This window comes from Siphateles boraxobius, unplaced genomic scaffold, assembly GCF_051911475.1.
Source record: "Siphateles boraxobius isolate OS27281-9 unplaced genomic scaffold, OSU_SipBor_1 86, whole genome shotgun sequence".
In the NCBI taxonomy this organism is placed as follows: domain Eukaryota; kingdom Metazoa; phylum Chordata; class Actinopteri; order Cypriniformes; family Leuciscidae; genus Siphateles; species Siphateles boraxobius.
The window spans coordinates 3,609,471-3,632,613 of record NW_027509215.1 but is presented as its reverse complement, the minus strand read 5'-3'; the positions used below and the strand labels follow the sequence as shown (position 1 = coordinate 3,632,613).

General features: G+C 40.9%; 1 protein-coding gene across 2 annotated transcripts; it reads left to right on the top strand.

The window, feature by feature from the left end:
• Window positions 1-1,293: 1,293 nt before the first annotated feature.
• eeig2a (EEIG family member 2a) lies at window positions 1,294-22,614 on the top strand. Of its 2 annotated transcripts, none has more exons than XM_077221999.1 (11): window positions 1,294-1,591; window positions 2,776-2,896; window positions 3,013-3,042; window positions 3,122-3,238; window positions 4,822-4,868; window positions 8,529-8,632; window positions 17,885-17,992; window positions 18,099-18,282; window positions 18,374-18,510; window positions 20,972-21,035; window positions 21,249-22,614. In XM_077221999.1, exons 1-11 carry the CDS (start codon window positions 1,446-1,448, stop codon window positions 21,289-21,291), a joined length of 1,101 nt encoding a protein of 366 aa, XP_077078114.1. In that variant the 5' UTR covers window positions 1,294-1,445; the 3' UTR covers window positions 21,292-22,614. The 2 variants fall into 2 exon arrangements, with proteins under 2 accessions (XP_077078114.1, XP_077078113.1); XM_077221998.1 differs by having other exon boundaries at window positions 1,301-1,591; window positions 17,885-18,013.
• The last annotated feature ends 529 nt before the right edge of the window (window positions 22,615-23,143 follow it).

Genomic DNA, 23,143 nt, shown 5'->3' with positions numbered 1-23,143 from the left:
CCTAGTTGTGTCATACCCATCCTTTATTTAAAAATAAAATCACCCTCTTAAACATTATTATTTCTAATATGCAAAAAAAAAGAGGTTGTGTCTGATTACGACGGTGTAATCTGAATGTTCACAGGTTAGAACCATAGACATAATAGAGAACAGATAAATAATCTATATTATGTCTATGGGTTAGGTTAGAACTCTTTTTGACTAAGTTAGAACCACAGTCTATGGTTAGAACATAGAAGTCTATGCTTTCGTGATGAATTGTCTCCCTCTGCCGGGAAACCAGTTTACTCACTACTCTCAACCTTTTTACAGTCTATGTTCTCAACCAGAAAGTTGATTTCGTAATCAATACAGTTTTAGTTGTTATGCATCAAATGCACAATAAATAATACCACCTGTATAATACAGCATTCATATGTGTGTTTGCGTGTGTGTGTGTGTGTGTGTGTGTGAGTGTGTGTGTGTGTGTGTTTATTTGTTTGTTTGTTTGTTAACAATGAAATATGATTTGTGCAAACTCCATTTATTATTTCTATCTATAGATTACAGGAACGTCTGTCTGTATGTCTGTCTGTGTGTCTGTTAAACGCATAGCTATGTCTCGAACCGTTAGTCCGATGGATTTTAAACTTGACAGGTCGATCTGCCTTTGGCAACTTCCCCTGAAAATTAGTTGGCAACAGTGGACAGGTGTCTTGCTACGGGCAGTGCCAAGTTTGAAGTTGTTTGGATTAGAAATGCAAAAGGTATCTTTAAATATATCGGTAGAAGAAGCACTTACAAGGTTGTGGTTTAAACATAAGCATTCTGACATAAACACTCTGTCAGCTAAACATTAAGTCAGCTTTGTTTACTTCTGAATATTATATTTTATTCACGGCTAAGCGGAGTTCACTGTGTAGCTGCTCCCTGAATCGTGTAGTTCAATTTTCCAAATGTCATTCTACCATGCACAAATAAAAATGTCACTGAACTTTTGCTGTTTAATTGTAACAATGAGCACTCAAACACACCAAACCAACAATTACTAAAAACACACACACAAACTGATTTTGCACGGGCACTTTGCACTAGTATTATTAATTCCAGCAGTCTCTTTTCCCCCATAGACTTCATGCATTGTGCATTGGCACACCCAATTAACTTGAAAAATAGGTTGCATGTAATTGCTACAAAATATTTTACTTTTAAATAATTCAAATATTAAAAATAAATTATGTTATATATTTATTCCGTCTATTAAACGTTTTGGAAGGACTTTTATTTTAAAGTGTCGTCAGTTGTCATTTCGACGCAGTTCACACAGCACCATTTAAAAAACTATCGTCTTGCACGCACACTGACTCATGCATTCAACGCGCGCGTCAAAGAGTTTGTGTTCCTCTCTTTAAAAACCTTTTCCAGGAGTGTAATAAATAAGCTGTCGTCCTTCACATATTTGATTAATGGCGTTCATCATGATGAAAAAGAAGAGGTTTAAGTTTAAAGTGGATGTGGAGCTGGAGGAGCTGTCATCTGTCCCGTTTGTGAATGGAGTTCTGTTCTGCAAGGTTCGACTGACGGACGGTGGCTTTTCAGAGGAGTCTTCGAGGTGAGACCTCTTTTTTTACAGTCTATGGGTGAGACAATCGCAAGACATGCTGGATTTGTATTATATTTTATTATTTTAAGTGGCAAATTTATGTACAAAATATAAAATAATGTAAAAAAATACATTTGGTTATGAGTCTGAAGATAGTGTATGTTATGAGTGATTAAGAAGAGTGTTGCTTTTAATATTAAGATTCATCTTTTTATTAGCTTGCCTGATTAATATCGAGATATTAAAAAAGCAATATAGGTCATTTTGTTATATAGAGAAACGTGGCAGGCGGTATGAGTGTTTTACATGGAACTCAACAGGTCGACAAAAGTGGGCAGTGTCTGATTAGCAATTCCTTTCCTTCCTCTAACCGTCAAGGTTGAACTTGCTATAGCAATAGTGTGCATTTTACAGAATGGTAACATTCAATATCTGTCGGAATGCCAGACGTTCCTCCTTTCGAACACTGCAGATGAAGGTTAACTTCATTGCCTTGGCATTAGTGTTACTGTGTTTTAAGGACAAACAAGGGAAGAGCCTTTTGAATGAGTACAGTACAACACTGACACATACAATGTCAGTGAGAAAAACAGCTGCAGGAAGCATTATTCTGAAATATACAGTCTTTCATAACCAGAACAAATATGACGTAACAGAAACTGTAACAAGCTAATCCTTCCCCTGCTTGAAGACATTATTATAAAATACCTTTTCTAAATAACTTTCCCTAAAAACACAGCCGTAATGATGTGGCTTATAGAGATTTTCTTGTGTACAAAGACTGTCTGAGAGATTTTTTTTATCCTGTTACACGCTGTATTCTATCTTCCAACTGATACCTTTTATATTTGTAACAAAAAATAGAAACATATCTTTGTTTATTAAATAAAAACCTTTTATTGCATAAATTATGCATTTATTATACAGTTGTTTGTTATGGTTATTTATATAGTGCATCTTTCAAAGAAACTTACAGGTCCTATCTATCTATCTATCTATCTATCTATCTATCTTTTTTTCTTGTCTATCTATCCTTCCACCTGTCCTTCTGCCTGTCTATCTGTCTGTCTGTCCATTCATCTATCTGTCTGTCTATCCATCCATGCATCCACCTATCTATCCTTCTATTTATCTGTAGTTCTATTGTTTTATCGTGTTATGTCTCACTATTTTTGCTGTGGTTTCTTCTGCAGAGAGCCAGTTCTGGTGAATTGTGTTAAATGGAAGAAAAGATTCTCCTTCTTATGCAAGTTGTGTGCTAATGCAGGGACAGGTGTGCTGGAACCTTGTGTTTTCCGGATATCTGTAAGAAAGGTATGATTTAACGATTGTTCTGATTCTTAAATTGGGCTCTGAAATAAACTTTTTCGTTCTTTTCTGTGTTTCTGTTGGATTGGATACATTTTGGTGTGTTCTTTTATTTTATGAAGGAGCTGAAAGGTGGGAAGACATTTGCAAAGGTAAGCTCTGTTTATCCAAGGATTATGGCAACGTTTTCTATCAGATCACTGGCACTGATACGATGTGTGTGTCACACAGCTTGGTTTTGCTGATTTGAACTTGGCTGAGTTTGCCGGTTCAGGAAGCACCACACGCCACTGTCTATTGGAGGGATACAACACCAAAAACGCACGTCAGGACAACTCTATACTGAAGGTATAAAGAGATATATAAATACTGTATATATTAGGACAACTTTATAATGAAGATGCACACACAGAGATTTTGAGACAGCTCCCCTCTTTGTCTTGAGATCACATGCTCTCTATATATTGTATCCTTTTGTTTATTTATATCATAAATATGCAGTTGCTAGGGGGCGGGTCCTCTCAGATCTGTGTGCGGTGTTGTGTTACTTAATGTTCCTTTTCATGTCGGTTATGTCTGGCATGCTCCGGCCTGTGTTGAGCTGTGTTTTCCAATCCACAACCCCCACCTACGCCCAGAGCTGTTCACAGCGCCCCCAGAATTCCACAGCCCAGTATCCTTCCACCTCCGCCTGAAGCTGTTCGGAGAGCAAACTAAATTTCACAGGCCTTCACTTTTATATCTGTTGAGATCCATGCACACCTTTGAACTTGCATCACTGCAGTCTAACAGTTGGAAACATGCATGTTGCCATATTTATCATAGAAGCCAAGTTTATTATAGAAAAACTCAAGTGACACAGAGCATTACAGTTATTTTACCATGTATGCAGGAAGTTCCTTGTTGAAATGTTCTACTTTTTTTTTTCTTTTCTTTTTTCGTATTGGGTTTGCTGGTAAATGGTAACATTTGTTGGGACCTTAAAAATTAATTACCACCCAACAATGGTTCTCATGTACCAAACATGCATGTTCTGTTTTAGCTTAATTTTCTCTCTGTTTGCCTGTTCATATTAGTTCCCTTATGTTTAGTTCCCATATTAGTTTACAAAATTAGGTTACTCATTCATGCTCTAGTTTGTTGCAATGGTTAATCATGATTATTCTAGTTCCCTCTGTTTGTTCCTTGTGTTTAAAGGGATAGTTCACCCAAAAATGAAAATTCTGTCAGTATTTACTCACCCTCATGTTGTTCCAACCCCGTAAGACCTTCGTTCATCTTCGGAACATGAAATAAGATATTTTTGACAAAATCTGAGAGCTGGATTACTCCTCCATACTCCTCCATAGCCTTCAAAATGATTGAAACTTGCCGGCCTCGAAAAGTTATTAAAGACATCGTTAAAATAGTCCAACTGACTACAGTGGCTCAATCTTAAGTTTATCAAACGATGAGAATACTTTTTGTGCGCAAAAACAAACAAAAATAACGACTTTATTTCAACTATACATTTGCTTCTCTGTTGGCCTCTATTCAGTTAACTTAGTGTAATAGCGTAGAGCTACGTCACACGTAGGCTCACTATTGGCCGGCGCTTAGGAATCTATTGCTTAGGAATTATGCAAAAAAATTAATCTTAAACCCCTTTGACTAAGCTCTGTGTTTATTGCTTTTAGAAAACAGTGTCAACTTTGTACAATATATTTGTTCATTCATTAACTAATGTGCATCTGGGCTATTTTACAGTAGCTTCAAACATGGCTCATCCAATCAGATATTAGAGCCCTGACTATATCCTTCATGAAAATACAATTTATCACACAATACTCCAGTATTTGATGTTTTCAGTGGGTTATGGGTATTAATGAAATATTCAATCTGCTACATCTAATATGTGTATAACTGCTCACCACATGTCTCTCTTTTACTAGGTGATTATCAATATGCAGCTAATGTCGGGTGATCCCTGCTTTAAAACGTAAGTTGTCCCTTAATTTAAATTAGGAAATTTGGAATTTTATATTCAAATCAGAATCTGTCTGCATCCTTTTGAAAAGACCAGCATATGTTTTGGAAGCTTTCCTCAGCTTCAGACCACCTGGTTTAACGAAGCGTTATGAATGAGACAAAAAGCCCATTCTGGGGTGCGTTTCCTAAAATCATCGTTAGCCAACTATGGTTGCAGGTTCCATTGAACTCTGTTGGCAACGATGGATTTTGCGACCATAGTTGGCTTTGGGAAACGCACACCTGGTGGAGATTTGCTGTTAACCCAGTTAGATCAGTGCCAAACCAGCATGAAATTCATACTGGTCTAAACTGGTCTTTTTAACCAGATATTATTGATATTACATTGAGGAACCGAGCGGCATAGAATGACCTTGTTGATGTGACAATTCAGGCACAGCTGTCGTGATGCTTTGATGCTGTCGTGTGCAGATGCCAGTATGTGAGTTTGCGCCAGTGTTCTTCCGCAGTGAAATACATTTTGTCTGACACCAATATCTGGGACCGCATGAACACAGGAAGTCTGATTCAACCACTTCCTGGTAGCGTTAACCAAACACACAGGTGGTTTTTTTCAGTGTCTGGAGCCTAAAACCTCTGAAAATTAGGTTTGGGGTCTTTAAGATTTCTTTTTGAAAGATATTAATTATAATATTAAAATAATATAAACTTTTATTATTAAATGGATCAAAAGTGACAGGAAATGCTGTTCTTATTCATGAAAGAATTCTAAAAAAGAAGTATCACGCTTTCCACAAAAAATTAAGCAACACAACTGTTTTTAACATTGATAACCATAAGAAATGTTTCTTGTGTTAAATGTTATTCTACTGGTAATGGCAAGGTTGTTTGTAATAGAAAATTACATTTATTATTTTTAATGTCAATAATTAACTTTTTTGTTTTGAAGTTTTCTTTATTTCAATGCTTTATCTCTTTATGCTTATCTGATTCTGCTTAAATAGACTTGAAGCACTACATTTGGTATGGTTTCAGATCGGTTTAATAGTGCGGAATGCGTTTGCGTGTATGTTGAAATAGTTGACATTTATGCTGACATTTCGTGGGAGATAAATGCATCACCTCAAACAGCAACCAGACACATTGAAAAGATGTGCTTCCTGTTATGCAAGCGTGCTGGCACACAATCGAGTGTGGGTGTGTGTGTGTGTCATAGAAAATATCATTAACCTGATATAAAATATATTTACCCATTTGAAATGTGCTTCAGTGAGAGTTGTATCATTCTTTCACAGTGGATAGTTGTCAAAAATAGTCATACGCACTGATAAATCAAAGTGTTTGGTGGTGTTTCCCTCTGAGTATGTGTTTATGAGAGGCATAAGAGGTGTGATCATGTGTGTGTGGGAGTGCTCATACTGCGCCTGAAGTGCTTTTAGCTCTGGCCTGGTACGTCATAGTTTTATGTCACTGTCAGTTTTAGAGGCACTAAAACCAGTGACATGCCAGATTAGTACTTAATAGATTAATATCCTTCTAAAATCAGTGGTTTATGGATTATTTGTTCCCTATACGTTACATGACCTGGCTGGGTTCAGTTTATTAAAGGAATAATTTGCTCAAAAATGTATATTTTGTCATCATTTACTCACCATTATTTATTTATTTTTTCAACCCTTTATGACCTTGAACACTGGAGAAATTTGAATATTTCCATACTTTTAAATGCAGTTACATGCTGTTCAGTTAAACGATTCAGAAATTTTGAGCTTCAGAAGATGCAAAAATATCTTAAAGTATCAAAAGTTGTTTGATATATTCATAGTCTTGAAACATTGTGCTTTTCTTTACACCCCTTTAAATAATGAGAAAAACCTCTTTTTTGAAAAACGTGTTAGTAGTGCTTACATCACTATTTTTGTTCTTCTTATTATTATTATTCTGGACAAAACTTCAGTATGTAACTTGTGCCGCACCGTTTATTGTAGACACATGAATGAGGTGTCAAATCATGTGGCTTATTGAGGAGAGGTGTGCTATGACTTAATTGGTCATACGATGTTCATCCAGCGAGCAAAAAAGTGGGCGAAATAAAATCCCATAGATTTACATTAGCCATAAGTTTGTGAGATTGTATCTCCGCATCAGAATGCCAATTTGTGGTGGGCTCATTTGACTCGGCTTAGCAAGCAGCCAGTATATAGTTACATTTAAACTTTTGTAGCCATGCCCTAACAACCAGTTATAGCACCCTAGCAACCACCCCATAGACTTTCTATTGAAAAAATATGTGAGATCTTTGGATCGGAACATTGTACAGACAAGTGGGTGGTCTCTTTTGACTCAGACTGGCAAGTAGTCTTTAAATACCACCCTGACAACTGTCTATCCTAGCAACCATTTAGAGCACCCTAGCAACCATAGAATACAATTAATTGGCTGTGTCTCTGCAGCAGAACAACATAGAGACTCAGGGATGGGTTCTTTTGATTCAGACTGACAAGTAGTCTTTAAATATCTCACTGAAAACTGTCTGACCACGCCCTAGCAACAATTTACAACATCCTAGCAACTGTATGACAGCATGAATAAGCTGTATCTCAGCATCAGCACATCATAGAGACAAAGGGGTTGGCTCTTTTGATTCGAGAAGGCATCCGTCCTGTCTATTACTATCACCCTGCTAACTGTCTAGCCACTCCATAGCAACCATTTAGAGCACCCTAGCAATGTAATAGCAAAATTAGCACACCATATCTCAGCACAAGAACATTGCACAGACTTGGGAGTTAGCTTTCTAGCAATCACGCAAAATACCCTATTAACTGCATAGTGCCTAGTTTTGTCACGGCAAGCACCACTCTCATTTTCATTTCAGTCATTTCATAGGTAATGTTTATTTTTTATTTTTTTGGTCCATCAAGACGGTCTATCCGTTTTGTTTTGTTTTTTTACATATTCTGCTTTTGTATTTTCTCCATTACTTTTTTTCCCTCCTGATATTGAACTTTCAAAATATTGAGGCTCTTGTGTAAACAATTGGGAGCCGGGATGTAGGAGTCTAAGGGACAGATTTACTAACAGCTTGCATCAGCGCAAACTCTCTTTCGGCGTTAAAAAACTAGTGTCAGGATTTAATACACGAGGTGAAAAATTAGCGCTGAAAAGGCATGGACAGGGTTAATTTTTTTTTGTCTGACCTTATTGCATATGCATTTGTAGGAGTTTCCCTTTCAGACGCAAAATTTATGGGAGGAGAGTATTTAAATGAATCATGCAATGAGATTTACTAAGGTTTACGCTAGTCAATTTACTGGTGTTTGCGCCTTTATTTATTGCCCAAAAAAGCATGTCTTAAACAAGATGCTACTGTAATTTGTTGATTGCGAGCCGGCTGCGTCTGTGTTCATTAAGTTGTGTGTCGTCAGTGGATCACGCGCAGAACTTTCCACTCCCATCGGGTCTTATGTGGGATTTTGCTCTCCCGCTAATTTGCCCTGTTTAGTAATCTGGGCCTTAAAATAATGTTTTGTAAAAATATTAAGTTTAAGTTAAGAATATTATATTATGTGTTTTTTGTGTATGCAACGTCTTTTTATTTTATTTTTATTTTTTTATGTTTTGTTATGTTTACATGTTTTTAATGGTGACATTTTCTTTATTCTTCCAGGCCTCCATCCACATCAATGACCATTGGTTTTCCAGGAGACACAGAGACATGTCTACATGAGGACAGAAGAGGAGAGACACAGAAATCACCTCTTATCTGTACAGGTACCTTGACAATCCACACACAGAAGAAAATCTACCACTTATATATACTACCTTATATTTTTACATTACATTTATGTAATGTATGTAAAACAGTTTTTGCTGCTTTCATTTTTTGTGGAAACTGTGACAAACCACCATTCAAAGGTTAAGTAAGATTTAAATAAATAAATAAAACAAAAAATAATAATTTTATTCAGAAAAGGCACATTAAATTGATCAAAAGTGACAGTAAAGACATTTATGAATAATGTAAAGATTTTTACTTCAAATAAATGCTGCTCTTTTGAACTTTCTACTCATCAAAGAATCTGTTTCCACCTAAAATATGAAGCAGCATAACTGTTCAACATTGATAATGATAAGAAATGTTTCTTGAGCAGCAAATCATCATGTTAGAATGATTTCTGAAGGATCGTATGACTGAAGACCGGAGTAATGATGCTAAAAAATTCAGCTTTGCATCACAGGAATAAATTACAATTTAAAATATATTAAAGGGCACCTATTATGCAAACTTCACTTTTACATAGTGTTTGAACATAAATGTGTGTTGGCAGTGTGTGTACACAACCACCCTATAATGATAAAAATCCACCCAGTGCTTTTTTTTTTGGTGTTTTGTTGTTGGATGTAAGAATGAACATAGTGATAGCGTCAATTACCTTCGTTGTTACTCGAGGATGGATCAGTACCAATTGTTCGTGATCCAGCCTACAGTGTCTGCAGCAATAGGCCTAACGTTACTGATCAGTTATCACGGCAGAAATGAAAGTGAGAGCGCGCACTTTATTACAATTCATCTGAGTTAGGCTATTATAAGGATATAAAGTTTACCAGATTATTAAGCACCCCCTGAAAAGGTGTGTATATATTTGTTTTCTGTTAGTTGTAATTGTGTAAATGGGTTTTGTGTAATTCGCTGTGTATGTTGATGATAATGAAAGGGAGAGAGAGAGCGTTTATGGATAAGACTTATAATGCACACTTCTTAAACTGTGTTTATTCAGCTCTTACAGTGATTTTCTGGAGTAAAACTGATGCTTCATCTTTTGTGTGATGTACAATAAACTTAATTGAACTCATCAGTATATATTTGGCCATCATTCGGACGGGGTCCGCTACAGCAGGCTTGTATTAATAGTGGATAAAAGCAGATGACAAATACGTTATAACCATATCTCCAATCAGCATATGAGGAGCTCTTTTCCAAAACGCTATAAATCCATTTCAACAGTTTTCAGGAAAATGACATTTTTTACCTAGACCCACACATCTTGTGAATATTCAATTTATCCTGTTAAAATATTTTGGCTCAGTCTGAACATGTTGAACAATGATTATTAAATCAAACATCAATATTGTTTATGATAAATTCAAAGTTAATTTAATTTTTTTTGTCTAAAAAAAAAACAAAAAAACAAGAGAACAAGCAAATATATAATCAGGGGCTCATACTATTAATTAATATAAATTAAATTTAGTAACACATTTAGGCTAATAGTCATTCGGTCATTAAGTTATTTAGTAATACATTCAGAGTCATTTTTAGTAAAGTGTCAAACCTGTAACAAGTAGGACAAATTTGTCCTCATATGCATGAAAAACGTATTAAAAATATTGAATAATGATAACGATATTCAAAATTAGGGATTGGCATTTCAAGCAAAAATAATATTCGAAGATCGCTGGCTATTATTCTATTATTATTCGAAAATCGGAAAACATTTGGAATGGGTCAGACATGATTTTGACCACTTATTAAGTTTTGTTTAGTAGAAAGCCTTTCTTTAAAATGAATTCAATGTTTCATCAACAAATTGACTGGATTAATAAATAAGAAGCAAGACAAGGACACGGAGGCGCCGGCGCGTGAACTGGAGCGCGTCACATAAATGAACCGAAACACAGCGATACTTGCCTCACATACCTGAGAAGTATAGAAAGCTTGAAATGTCTACTTTTAAACAAAACAATTAAAATTGGCCGCTCTCTGCTTATGTAGGCTAATTCGTATGAAGTGTGCATTTCTCTCTATATGCGTGTTCACTACTGCGAAGATGGCGAGTCAGCATCATCAACTTTATCTCTGGAGTCAACACTGACGGAAAACCCTAGTTTATTAATAAACAATTCAAATGTTTCATGCATAATCATTACTTTTGCCGGTTCTTTGTGGCAAGCTTTATGCGTGCGTTGAGATGCGGAATAGGCAATTAAAAACGCTCATTATGGTTTCTCTCCTATATATATTTAATAGGGCTGTGTACAAAATATTGATTTCTCGATTTTAATCGATTCTAAATTTACGAACCGATATCGATTCTTAATCGAATTTGCATTAATCGCAGTTTACACCTTTTGAGGATGGCATTTGCATGAAAGACCCACCCTCCTCTGTAAGCAAGATATCTCTAAACCCTTAACTTTATTACCTTTTGTTTTACTTCTTTGGGGATGAGACATTTGTACCAGTTGCACTGAGACATTTCAAATGATACCAAACGTGTAATATGATAATTGTTTCACAGTAAACCATATAGCGTTTTGGGTTAATTTCATGTAATCTCATTGTAAGCAAGAGAAGAGATGGGGGGGGGGGGGGGTATTGTTATTATTAATACAGTATTGTATTAATAAATCTAAATTAATACAATACTGAGGTGATTCACTCAGTGTGATTGCTTGTTGGATGGGGATGCTAGTTTCTCAAGAGAGAGTTCAAATGTTAATTTCCTTTGTTTTCTCAGGGAGTAGCCTTTTCCAGTTCTTCTAGTTCTCTTACGAGAGTATCTCTCGTACTGCGTAATATCTTACGCTATGGGGAAAACCTCTTTTCCACGAGATATTGAAGCCAAAAATTATCCTTTAATTTTGATTAATGTAAAACGCTGTGCGGCAGCGTGCAGACATAGGCAAGACGGCTCGCGCGCCTATTGGCTGCCCTGCGGCAACAGCAGCAAGCCTATCGAGAGAGGCCCTGCGTGACGTGACATCCAATGGGGGTGCTTCGCGCCCATTTCGTCGCGTCCCGCCAGAATAGGCGTGGCCTTGGCCTATAAATACGCTCGACAGGCTGATACAAACTGATTTTCAACTCTTCAGCGAAGCACTACTGCATCGCTGAATCCGGAGTGAGAAGCCGCGCCGTCTGATTGTAAGCCTTCTGCGGGACGAGCCTTCGAGCCTGAAGTCGCTGGCCTACACCTCGCCGCCTTCAGCCGCCGTACCTGCTACGCTTTCCGGCGTTCATATCCTTTTCACTGCTGAGTGTGTGTTCGCCGCTGCGACTCACACTCTATCTCTGTTTTGTATCTGTTCTAAAAGAGCAAGCGTCTTTTTGAAGACGCTTCGTTCCTGTGGAACTATTGCCATGGTGACTCTGAGGACTTGCCTGGCATTTTCTCTCCGAGTCTGCACTCCCGCCCGCTGTAGTGCCGCGCCGCAAAGCGCCGTATTCAGCGGGTCCTCGAGCCTTCTCCAGCCCGTGAAAGCTCGCCGGTTCGCCCGCCAGCTTCACCAGCTTCAATCGAGTCGCTCACTGACGGACAACGGCCGCCGCGCGCCGCCGCTTCCGCCATTAGTGACGACAAGATAGCTGCATCGGTAGAGGAGGCCAGCTATTGCCATGGTGAGTGAGACTCCCGCCCGCTGTAGTGCCGCGCCGCAAAGCGCCGTACTCAGCGGGTCCCTGATCCTTCTCCAGCCGTGAAAGCTCGCCGGTTCGCCCGCCAGCTTCACCAGCTTCAATCGAGTCGCTCACTGACGGACAACGGCCGCCGCGCGCCGCCGCTTCCGCCATTAATGACGACGAGATAGCTGCATCTGTAGAGGAGGCCAGCTGCTATATCCCCGCGTCGGACAGTGAGGATTGGGCGAGCTCTGTGGATCTCCCCCTTCTGCCCGCGAGTCGTCAGGGAAACGGGCCAGCATTAAACCGCGGCTAGCTTTTCTTTACGTTATAAGAAAGCTACCCCGCCCCCCGTGGGCATGCGTCATCGGCGAAATGAGGATAGAGTGTATTTTTAGTCCCGCCGAGGCCGGACCAATCTCCATTCCTCAAACATTTCTCAGTTCCTCTTAGTTTGAGCGGCTGAAAATGTCAATATTGCAGCTATGAGCCTGTTGTATAACACGCACACATGCAAACAAACGCCAACACACACAAAACTGTGATGACGCTCTATTATGTGGTCGAGCTATTTTAGGCTTTTGTCGTTTCCCCCTGTGGTTCAGTGGCGAAACCTACAGCCATCGCACGGGAGACCCGTGTTCGATCCCAGCTCTCGCAGCAGATAAAATTTAGTCTCGCCCGGCCAGACTTGCACTGATACTTTTCGCTCGTTCAGTTCCAAGAAAATGTGACTGTTCCAGTGTATTTTGCAGTAAACAAGCCGGTACCATGGCCCGCTTGCCTGCACACAAATGCTGTTTCCACGGCGACCCAGAAAAATCATATAAGCAATGTATTGTCTGGTATTCCGGCCACAGCCGATGGTGTTTTGAGTGTAATGAAAATGCCCACAGCCCAGTGTTCATTTCTACACACAAACACAGCCCGCCACAGTGCAGGGCTCGCACATATGAAATCGACTCATGTCAATTGTGCATTAAATGTAGTGAATGTGCCCACAACCCAGTGCCCACAAACACTACACGCTGCATGTGCCACGTTTTCTGTAAAACGAAACCAACACACATACAGTCAGCTAAGACCCACGGTGTTTAAGTCTCGCCGCGGCCAGACTCCACCGAAACCTCTCGCTCGTTCAGTTCCAAACAATGTGACTGTTCCAGTGTATTTCGCAGTAAACAAGCCGGTACCACAGCCCGCTTGCCTGCACATTAACGCCATTTTCACGGCGACCCAGATAAATCCAATAAAGAGTGTATTTTCTGGTGTCCCGGCCATAGCCGATGGTGTTATGAGTGTTGTAAGAATGCCCACGTCACAGTGCCCATTCCCACACACAGACACAGCCCGCCACAGTTCAGGGCTAGCACAAATAAAATCGACTCATGTCGATTGTGCAAACGTAGTGAATGTGCCCACGACACAGTGCCCACAAACACTACACAGTTCGTGTCCCACGGTTTCTGTAAAAACGAAACCAACACATATTCAGTCAGCGCAAGCCGACGGTGTTTTCAGTGCAGTAAATGTGCCCGCTGTCCCGCGCCCACATTCACTCACAGACACGCTGAACCCTACGGGGTTTGTCCCGCTCGTTCTCTCTCCACAATTTGTCATAGAGAAAGCGAGTGCGAACAGGCTGCCCGCCGTGATCGGCGCGCCCCCCGCCTCGCGCACTTTAAACACAGTGTTCATGTCTCAGCACACCGAAGCTCTGCAGCCGCCGCTGTGCCGCGGCCAGAGCCCGGATATCATTCTGCCTCTAGCTATCCACGCGAATGCATGGGCAATGCTTCCCGGGGTATCAGAATCGGTGTTGAACACTATAAAGAGAGGCTATTCGCTACAGTTCGCTCGACGTCCCCGCCGTTGCACGGCGCGTGTCGAAACCACGGTGGACAATGAAGTATCTCATCTACTTCGAACCGAAATAGCGAAACTACTGAGCAAAGGGGCCATAGAACCTTTATCTCAGAGCGAAGGGGGTGTACACAGCAGATATTTTCTGGTACCGAAAAAAGACGGGGGTCTCAGACCCATTCTAGATCTGCGACAATTGAACAAAGCGCTTCTGAAACGCAAGTTCAAAATGCTGACAACCAGCAAAATCCTCGCGCACGTGCGCCAGGGAGACTGGTTCATGTCAATAGATCTGAAAGACGCCTATTTCCAAATACAGATTGCGTCACGTCACAGGCGATTCTTGAGATTCGCCTTCGAGGGCCAGGCATATCAATACACAGTCCTACCGTTCGGCCTGTCTCCAGCACCCCGTATATTCACAAAGTGCATGGACGCGGCTCTCGCACCCCTGAGACTTCAGGGCATGCGAGTTTTGAACTACTTGGACGACTGGTTGATTCTAGCTCGATCACGATCAGAGCTCATAGAACACAAGACCGCATTACTCGAGCATCTCGAGAATTTGGGTCTCACAGTCAATTGGGCGAAGAGTTCGCTGTCTCCCAGCCAGGAAATCTCCTTCCTGGGAACAGTGATGGACTCCCTGTCTATGACAGCACGTCTGTCGCCGGAGCGAGGACTGAACATTCAGCGCGCCGTGAAATCCTTCCGCCGCGGCTCTATAGTCCAGCTCAAACGGTTTCAGAAAATGCTGGGCCTTATGGCCTCAGCATCTTCAGTACTTCAGCTGGGCCTGCTTCGCATGCGCCCACTGCAGTTATGGCTGAAAGCACGAGTTCCGCCCGGGGCTTGGGCCGCTGGTCTGTTTCGCCTCAGGGTCGACAGGAAATGCGTCTCGGCTCTGAAACCTTGGAAAAAAAGCCGACTGGTACCAGTCAGGCGTGAGTCTGGGGACTCCCTCGAGTGTGATGGTGGTGTCCACGGACGCCTCCACCTCGGGGTGGGGAGCACTGCTCGAGGGCAGACCGTTCTTTGGCCAGTGGTCAGAACGGGAGAAGCTCCTACACATAAACTGTCTAGAAATGCTGGCAGTAGACAACGCGCTAAGGCGTTTTCGTCCCCAGATAAAAGGCCGCCACGTCTTAGTCCGGTCGGACAACATGTCAGTGGTGGCATACATAAATCACCAGGGCGGCACCAGGTCCCGAAGCCTTTACAGGCTGACGAAACGCCTCCTGGGCTGGGCTCAGCACAACCTGCTTTCACTGAAAGCAGCGCATGTGCCTGGTCACCTGAATCTGGGACCAGACAGACTGTCCAGAAACAATGTCCCAGCAGGGGAATGGTCGCTGCACCCGCAGACGATCCAACTGCTGTGGGAGACATTCGGCAGAGCGCAGGTGGACCTGTTCGCGTCCCAGGAAAACGCTCACTGTCCGGACTTTTTCTCCAAGAGCAGGGACGCGCTGGCCCACGTATGGCCCCGACGCCCCCTCTATGCTTTTCCCCCCGTCTCGCTCCTGCCCCAAGTGCTGGAACGAATCAGGGAAAATGGATGCCCAGTGCTGCTCGTGGCTCCGCTATGGACGAACCAAACCTGGTTCCCAGTCCTGATGCAGCTGGCCAGCACTGCCCCGCGGCCGATACCGGTGAGGAGAGACCTCCTCTCTCAGGCAAAGGGGCTCGATTTGGCATCCTCGCCCGGAGTTATGGTCCCTACATGTATGGGCCATCAACGGGTACCCGCTAACCTCCCGGAGGGAGTGTTAAACACGATCACGCAGGCTAGGGCCCCGTCTACTAGACGGCTCTACTCCTCGAAATGGTCAGTGTTCTCTACCTGGTGTCAAGCTCAGGGCTTTACACCCGTAGACTGCGGGGTTACGGAAGTGCTCTCCTTCCTTCAGGAGCTGCTGGATAAGGGTAGAACCCCGTCCACGCTCAAAGTATACGTGGCGGCCATAGCGGCGTTTGCAAAACCGACGTCTGGCCAGTCACTGGGGAAGAACGACCTTGTCGTGCGATTCCTCAGGGGAGCGCGGAGGCTGAATCCTTCCAGACCTCCCTCAGTCCCTATGTGGGACCTTTCTACGGTTCTGGAAGCCCTGAAAGGTGCCCCATTCGAGCCAATCCATTTGTCAGACATGAAGCACCTGTCTTTCAAAACGGTATTTCTTGTGGCTCTTGCTTCAATGAAGCGCGTGGGGGACTTGCAAGCGCTTTCAGTAAGCGCGTCCTGTATTGAGTTTGGGCCTAATGACTCAAAAGTTATACTCAAACCAAGGCACGGGTACGTGCCAAAATCCCTCAACACACCGTTCAGGGCCCAGGTTATTTCCCTGTGCGCCCTCCCGGTGAACAATGAGGAAGCGGATGCTAATCTCCTTTGCCCCGTCAGGGTGCTGAGAGCTTATGTGTCCCGCTCGTCTGTCTTCAGGCAGACCGAGCAGCTCTTTGTTTTGTTTGGCGGACGCTCCAAGGGACTGGCCGCATCAAAACAGAGCCTATCCAGATGGATAGTCGATGCCATAGCGCTGGCTTACACCTCTAAGGGCCTGCAGTGTCCTTTGGGTGTCAGAGCGCACTCCACGAGAGGCGTGGCCTCTTCGTGGGCGTGGTCTAGTGGGATTTCCTTGCATGATATCTGTATGGCGGCAGGCTGGGCCTCGCCGTCTACATTTATAAGGTTCTATAACCTAGAAGTTCCCGCCTTACAGGCCAAGCTGCTGTCGGTCTAGAATTCAGTACTATCTGTCCCGCTGCGCCGGCGCAAAATGCTGAGTTTTGATTGAGTATCACTCACTGATCGATGGAACACCTCCATGGGTGTTGAATGGCCCGTATTTTTGCCCAGTTCAGGCTGAACGCGTTCACCCTGTCTGCGGGATATATTGTTGACATAACTAGCTCCTATGGGATGCTATTACGTGGGGAATGATGCTGGTAGCCTCTCTTCTCCGACTCTCTGTGAGTCTACGGTGATTATGCACTATATGAGCCCCGGGCTACTGCCCTTGGGACTTTGGTGTCGGATCCCAGTACGCACGGCGTCTTACATTGTGTTCCCCATAGCGTAAGATATTACGCAGTACGAGAGATACTCTCGTAAGAGAACGTACTCGGTTACTAACGTAACCTCGGTTCTCTCTAGAGAGGGAACGAGTACTGCGTATCTTGCCGTGCATACAACAGCGCTGGTTCGCTTCAGCGTTGAAAACCAGTTTGTATCAGCCTGTCGAGCGTATTTATAGGCCAAGGCCACGCCTATTCTGGCGGGACGCGACGAAATGGGCGCGAAGCACCCCCATTGGATGTCACGTCACGCAGGGCCTCTCTCGATAGGCTTGCTGCTGTTGCCGCAGGGCAGCCAATAGGCGCGCGAGCCGTCTTGCCTATGTCTGCACGCTGCCGCACAGCGTTTTACATTAATCAAAATTAAAGGATAATTTTTGGCTTCAATATCTCGTGGAAAAGAGGTTTTCCCCATAGCGTAAGATATTACGCAGTACTCGTTCCCTCTCTAGAGAGAACCGAGGTTACGTTAGTAACCGAGTACGTTTTTCCAGTCTTACAGTGAGAGAACACAAAACGTTTACAAGAGTTCACAAAAACATTGAAATATACTTTCTACTCCCATCTCCCATATTTTTTCCATCACCAGGGCACATCCCTACTCTTGAGTAAAGAAGACCAGTTCGCATTTCAACCATCCCAAAATTGACAATGATGCTAACAATCCACTGGATTTTATCTTCTAGAAAACCCAGGAAAAAGTGGCTTAAGTCATGGCTCTGTTCCAGATGAAGTTGGAAAGTGTGGCCACTCAAGAAATGCCAGTTATGCCAGCCAGCAGTCCAAGTTATCTGGTCTGTTCATTCACACCAAATGTATTGCTTTTCTGTTATTCTATTATACTTTGGCTTTTTGCACAATATTATATCATAATATTGATCAGTCTGGACATCCTTGTAGGCTACAGCACAGGTCACTCGCGCTCCTCCAGCCTGACGGAGCTCTCGCATAGGAGGAACTTGTCTGCGGGAAGTGCCTCCACTGGGATTGGCAGCCTACCAGAGCCCAGTGAGGTCAGAGAGTCCCGCACACCTTTGCCCCAGGACTTAGCCACACCGTCACACAGTGGGATCACAGCCAACAGGTAAACGTATGCTTTCGCTCTTCCTGAAAAATGTTTTTTAGAGTAATATTTAAATGAAGCCATTGACAAAGTGGGTATGTTTTTGTTTCAGGCACCCTGTAAAGCAGGACTCTGTTGAGTCTCAGCTAAAGCGAATGGACGCTACCAGAGTGGATGCTGATGATATCATTGAGACGATCCTACAGGGTCAGGACTTCAGCCGCAGCATACTGGATTCTAGTAATGAAGGTACTAAAAAAAGAATTTTACTCGCTCAGGTTTTTTTATTTTTTTATGTTTTTGAAAGTCTCACCAAGTTCACAAAGGCTGCATTTCTTTGATAAAAATTTAGTATTATTGTGAAATATTATTACAATTTAAGACAACTGTTTTCTATTTTAATATATTTTTAAAATGTGTATTCCTGTGATGGCAAAGATGATTTACTTTCACATGATGTCACATGATCCTTCAGAAATCATTTTAATATGCAGATTTCTTAAGCTATATAAATAAGCTACATTTCTTATTATCAATGTTGATTAACACTTGCTTCTTAGTTGTTTGTGGAACGTGATACACATTCTAGGATTCTTTGATGAAAAGAAGGTTTTAAAAAATAGCATTCATGTAAAAAAAAAAAAATTTAACATTATAAGCACAAATAAACAAATGAACAGTATAAATGGAGTTTTAAGGTACCAGGGCTACATTATGTTTTTGCAGGAAAGGTACACATACACATGCACATATTAAGACAGAAATAGGCCTACTTCTATAAAAATATTTTGAATGGCCCTGAATTTTTTTTTTTTACATTTGAACATCATTCCATAACAGCAGGCTGTGGGAAACAGCCAATGGCGGACACACACACAAAATCATATTGTGTATGACCAGCTCGTGCAGAGCTTTACACTACACCACAGAGTGTTCCACTGTCCCATTGTAGGTGTAAACTGCATTCAGTAGACACAAACTCTATAGGATAAGGAAATTCTGTTGTTTTACCGCAGATACACAGTTGCACTAATATGCACCACATTGTGATTTTGTAAGATGTTTACTATGGTTACTGCAGTCTCAAACAAACAGATGATTGAATTTCCCTTCTTCTCTCTCTGACTCATGGATAGACCTCAGAGATAGCAACATTAAACCTGCAGCTGCCACCAAAACTTCTCCTTGAAACCACCAGAGCTCTCTCTCTCTCACGCGCTCTCTCTCTCACGCGCTCTCTCTCTCACGCGCTCTCTCTCTCTGTCTCTCTCGCTCTGTCTCTCTCGCTCTCTCGCTCTCTCTCTCTCACGCGCTCTCTCTCTCTGTCTCTCGCTCTCTCTCTCTCGCTCTCTCTCTCTCTCTCTCTCTCTCTCACGCGCTCTCTCTCTCTCACGCGCTCTCTCTCTCTGTCTCTCTCGCTCTCTCTCTCTCGCTCTCTCTCTCTCGCTCTCTCTCTCGCTCTCTCGCTCTCTCTCTCTCTCGCTCTCTCTCTCTCTCTACCTGTCTACCTCGCTCTCTCTCTCTCTCTACCTGTCTACCTCGCTCTCTCTCTCTACCTGTCTACCTCGCTCTCTCTCTCTACCTGTCTACCTCGCTCTCTCTCTCTACCTATCTACCTCTCTCTCTCTACCTCTCTACCTGTCTACCTCTCTTTCTCTACCTCTCTCTCTACACACACACAGTCAAAGCAAAAATTATTCAGACACCAGATATAATTTGTGATATTTTTTTTTACTAGTGGGTGCAGGACACTATAGTTAATTTATGTAAGTGAGAATAGCAAATTAAAGTAAACTGTGACATATTATACCCAACAATTCTTCATACCAGTAAACTGTATAAAAATGTGGGACCAAAAATTATTCAGTCACTCTGACCTGACCATGTTTTGCTTAAGTGTTTTTTCTTTAATTGCTAATGTGACCATTTTACACTGCAGACTGAACAAAATTAAGCATTGCTTGGTAATTGGTTGACCTAAATTTGTATTATCTAATTGTGTACTTAAATTTGACAGCTGACAGCTATTCAACCTAATTCATTTGTGAGACAGTCTAACACAAGGATGGACAAAACCAGTGAAATATCAACTGATTTGATAACTCTATTGTCTCTATTGAGACTCTATTGACTCTATTGAGATATATATATATATATATATATATATATATATATATATATATATATATATATATATATATATATATATATATATATATATATATATATCTTTTAATGTTTTTGAAATAAGTTTGTTATTCTCCTCAAGGCTGCATTTATTTAGTAAAAAATACTGTAAAAACAGTAATATTAACTGGTTTCTATTTTTATTTATTTTGAAATGTAATTTATCTCTGTGACGGCAAAGCTGAATTTTCAGCATCATTACTCCAGTCTTCAGTGTCACGTGATCCTTCAGAAATCATTCTAATATGCTGATTATATGCGCATGTACACAAATGTTATGTATGACCAGAATTGCTTCAAACTACGTCTGACTTCAAACTACGTTTTGACTTTTTTTATTCAAAAGTTGATGCTGTAATGTTAAGAAATTGCTATATGTGTGTGCTAGAGCTCTGGATGCTAAAAAATTATATTGTGACCCCTAAATATGACTCAAGTTCCTTCTTCAGTGAAAGTATAAGAAATGCTTTTGCCCATTTTAGTGTCAATATATTCTAAATATTTGTGTTTATATGTGTTGCAGAGGAGGGTCTTCGGCTGTTTGTTGGGCCAGGAGGAAGCACAGCACTGGGCTCTCAGCACACCAGGTGAGATATATTATCTAACATCCCTGCCGCAAGGTCACCACAGCAATGGGCGTCTTCTGCTTATGCTGTCCTCGTGTGATGCATGTTCATTGTGTTTCCATTATGGGAAGCATATTATTGAGAGGTATTATGGTAATGTAATTTTGTTATGGTGGTAATGCAATTCTGTAATTTAATATAATATGTATCTCTCTCTCTCTTTCTGTCATTCAGGGTTGGTGCTGGAGCTTTTGAACAGGTGGTTATAAAACGCTAGACTGAACATCCATGGTGGAAGGTGATGTAATATCCTTTGTCAAAGGAGAGGACAGCAGTTGTCTTCAATCACAAGCAGCAGTTCTATACTGGGCTCCTGACACATTCATGTGCTCTAGGGATTTGTGACATCAATGCTCCCCCTAATGGTCAAGCTCTGATGATAGTCAAAAGCTTTGCTAAAGCTCACAGTAACAGGAAATGCTTGGATTGGTACATTTACCAAAAATAGATGGTTATAGGTCTCAAGTTGCTTAGAACCACTGGTGTAATCGAAAAGGTGTGTTGCAGTAGTTCAGACCTATTTTATATGAACTTTTTTTTTTTTTTAACACATGGACTGATGCTCTTTGGACTGTCCGGTGTTTCGTTTAACGGATGCTGCTAATTTGAAGATGGGGAAAAAATAAAGTATGCTATATTATTAGTATATTTAATATACTACTGATTTCAGGTAGACTTGCAACTTGAAATCATATTTCTGATAAAAGTCTTTTTATGAAACCACATAAAGTTAGTCTAAATGTTACAAATGTGTTCATTTAAAAGAAAACTTTATAACTATACGGTAAACAGAGGACAGCTGGTCTGTGCTGTAGGTGGCTATTGGTTCAACACAAGGTCAAATAAACCCACAAACTAGTGAGTTACTAACTGGACTACTTACTGTTTTTCAAGTCATTAGAAATAAGAAGCCTCTGTTAAAATGGCATAATCCAAATTAGTTTTACAGGCATTCTCTTTTCAGTTAAGGAGAGATTCAGAAGACCTGATTCAAGATCCTTTTTTTTTTAAGGGTTCGAAAATGTGAGAGATTTTATAGTTTATTATTGCAAGAATTTGTTTGAAAAAACATGCCAATTTTAAAGGTTAACAAAAATAACTGTTTTATCAGATTTCATATTGTAGATTACAGAGCTGTACATTTTTAGTTAGTTGTATATAAAGAAAACGTGGATTTCATTTATGTTCTGGTTTTTCAGTTGTAACAAAAAAGCTAAAGTAGAGGGGAAAAAAGAAAGAAATATCTGATGTTTCAAATAATAAAGGTCATCATGTATATACCTGAAGGTTTCTTAAATACTGTTTAATATTTTTTGTATACTGCCTATAGAAATCTAAAAAAGTACAGCCATGAACGTCTTTCCCTATTTTTACCTGATTTCTTTTATTTTATAATTATTTTTGCATAAAAGTAAATTATGTAATTAAATGGCACCAGGAAATGTCAGTCAAAATTCAGCATGTAATATGTTGCATTTTAAAAATGCATTAGAGAATAAGATAAATGTTGTTTTACAAAATAAAAACGTTATATAAAGTATTTGGTTCTGTAGTTTTGATTTTTCATCATATTGCTGATTTACCTGGCAGTTGTCTTTTTGCACATCTGATGGCTCAGCTGAGTGATTTTTTTTTTAATGAATTCACACTTATATTATTTATCATAAAGAATTAAAATACACTCCACACAATAATGATATATTATAAACAAGTAGAAGTACTTTACTGTACACAAGTCTTAACCTTAATGGGCAAGAAAATGAAATTTAGACCATTACGACCACACAACACCAATAGTATATGGAAAAATAGAAGTGCCGTAAACTATTTTTTTTTTTTATCAGATGTACTCTGGATGTACCAAGACATCAGGAATAAGCATGGGTACAAGCCATGTCGAACCACGCTGGAGGACCGTGTTGCCCATTCTTTTGTAAAACATTTTCCTAGGAAATGCAATCAACTTTTTCTCCAGCGTGTGGGCGTAACTTTTTGTTTTGAAATTGTACTACATAAATATTTCATCCATTGTTTAAACACATGGAACAAAAGATGATTTTTACTCGCAG

Excerpts from the sequence above, each read along its gene's own strand:
- eeig2a (XM_077221998.1), top strand. The coding sequence starts at position 1,446 with ATGGCGTTCATCATGATGAAAAAGAAGAGGTTTAAGTTTAAAGTGGAT. Across the intron at positions 4,869-8,528 it reads GGTGATCCCTGCTTTAAAAC|GCCTCCATCCACATCAATGA; the intron begins GTAAGTTGTCCC and ends TTATTCTTCCAG. Across the intron at positions 18,283-18,373 it reads AGTGGGATCACAGCCAACAG|GCACCCTGTAAAGCAGGACT; the intron begins GTAAACGTATGC and ends TTTTTGTTTCAG.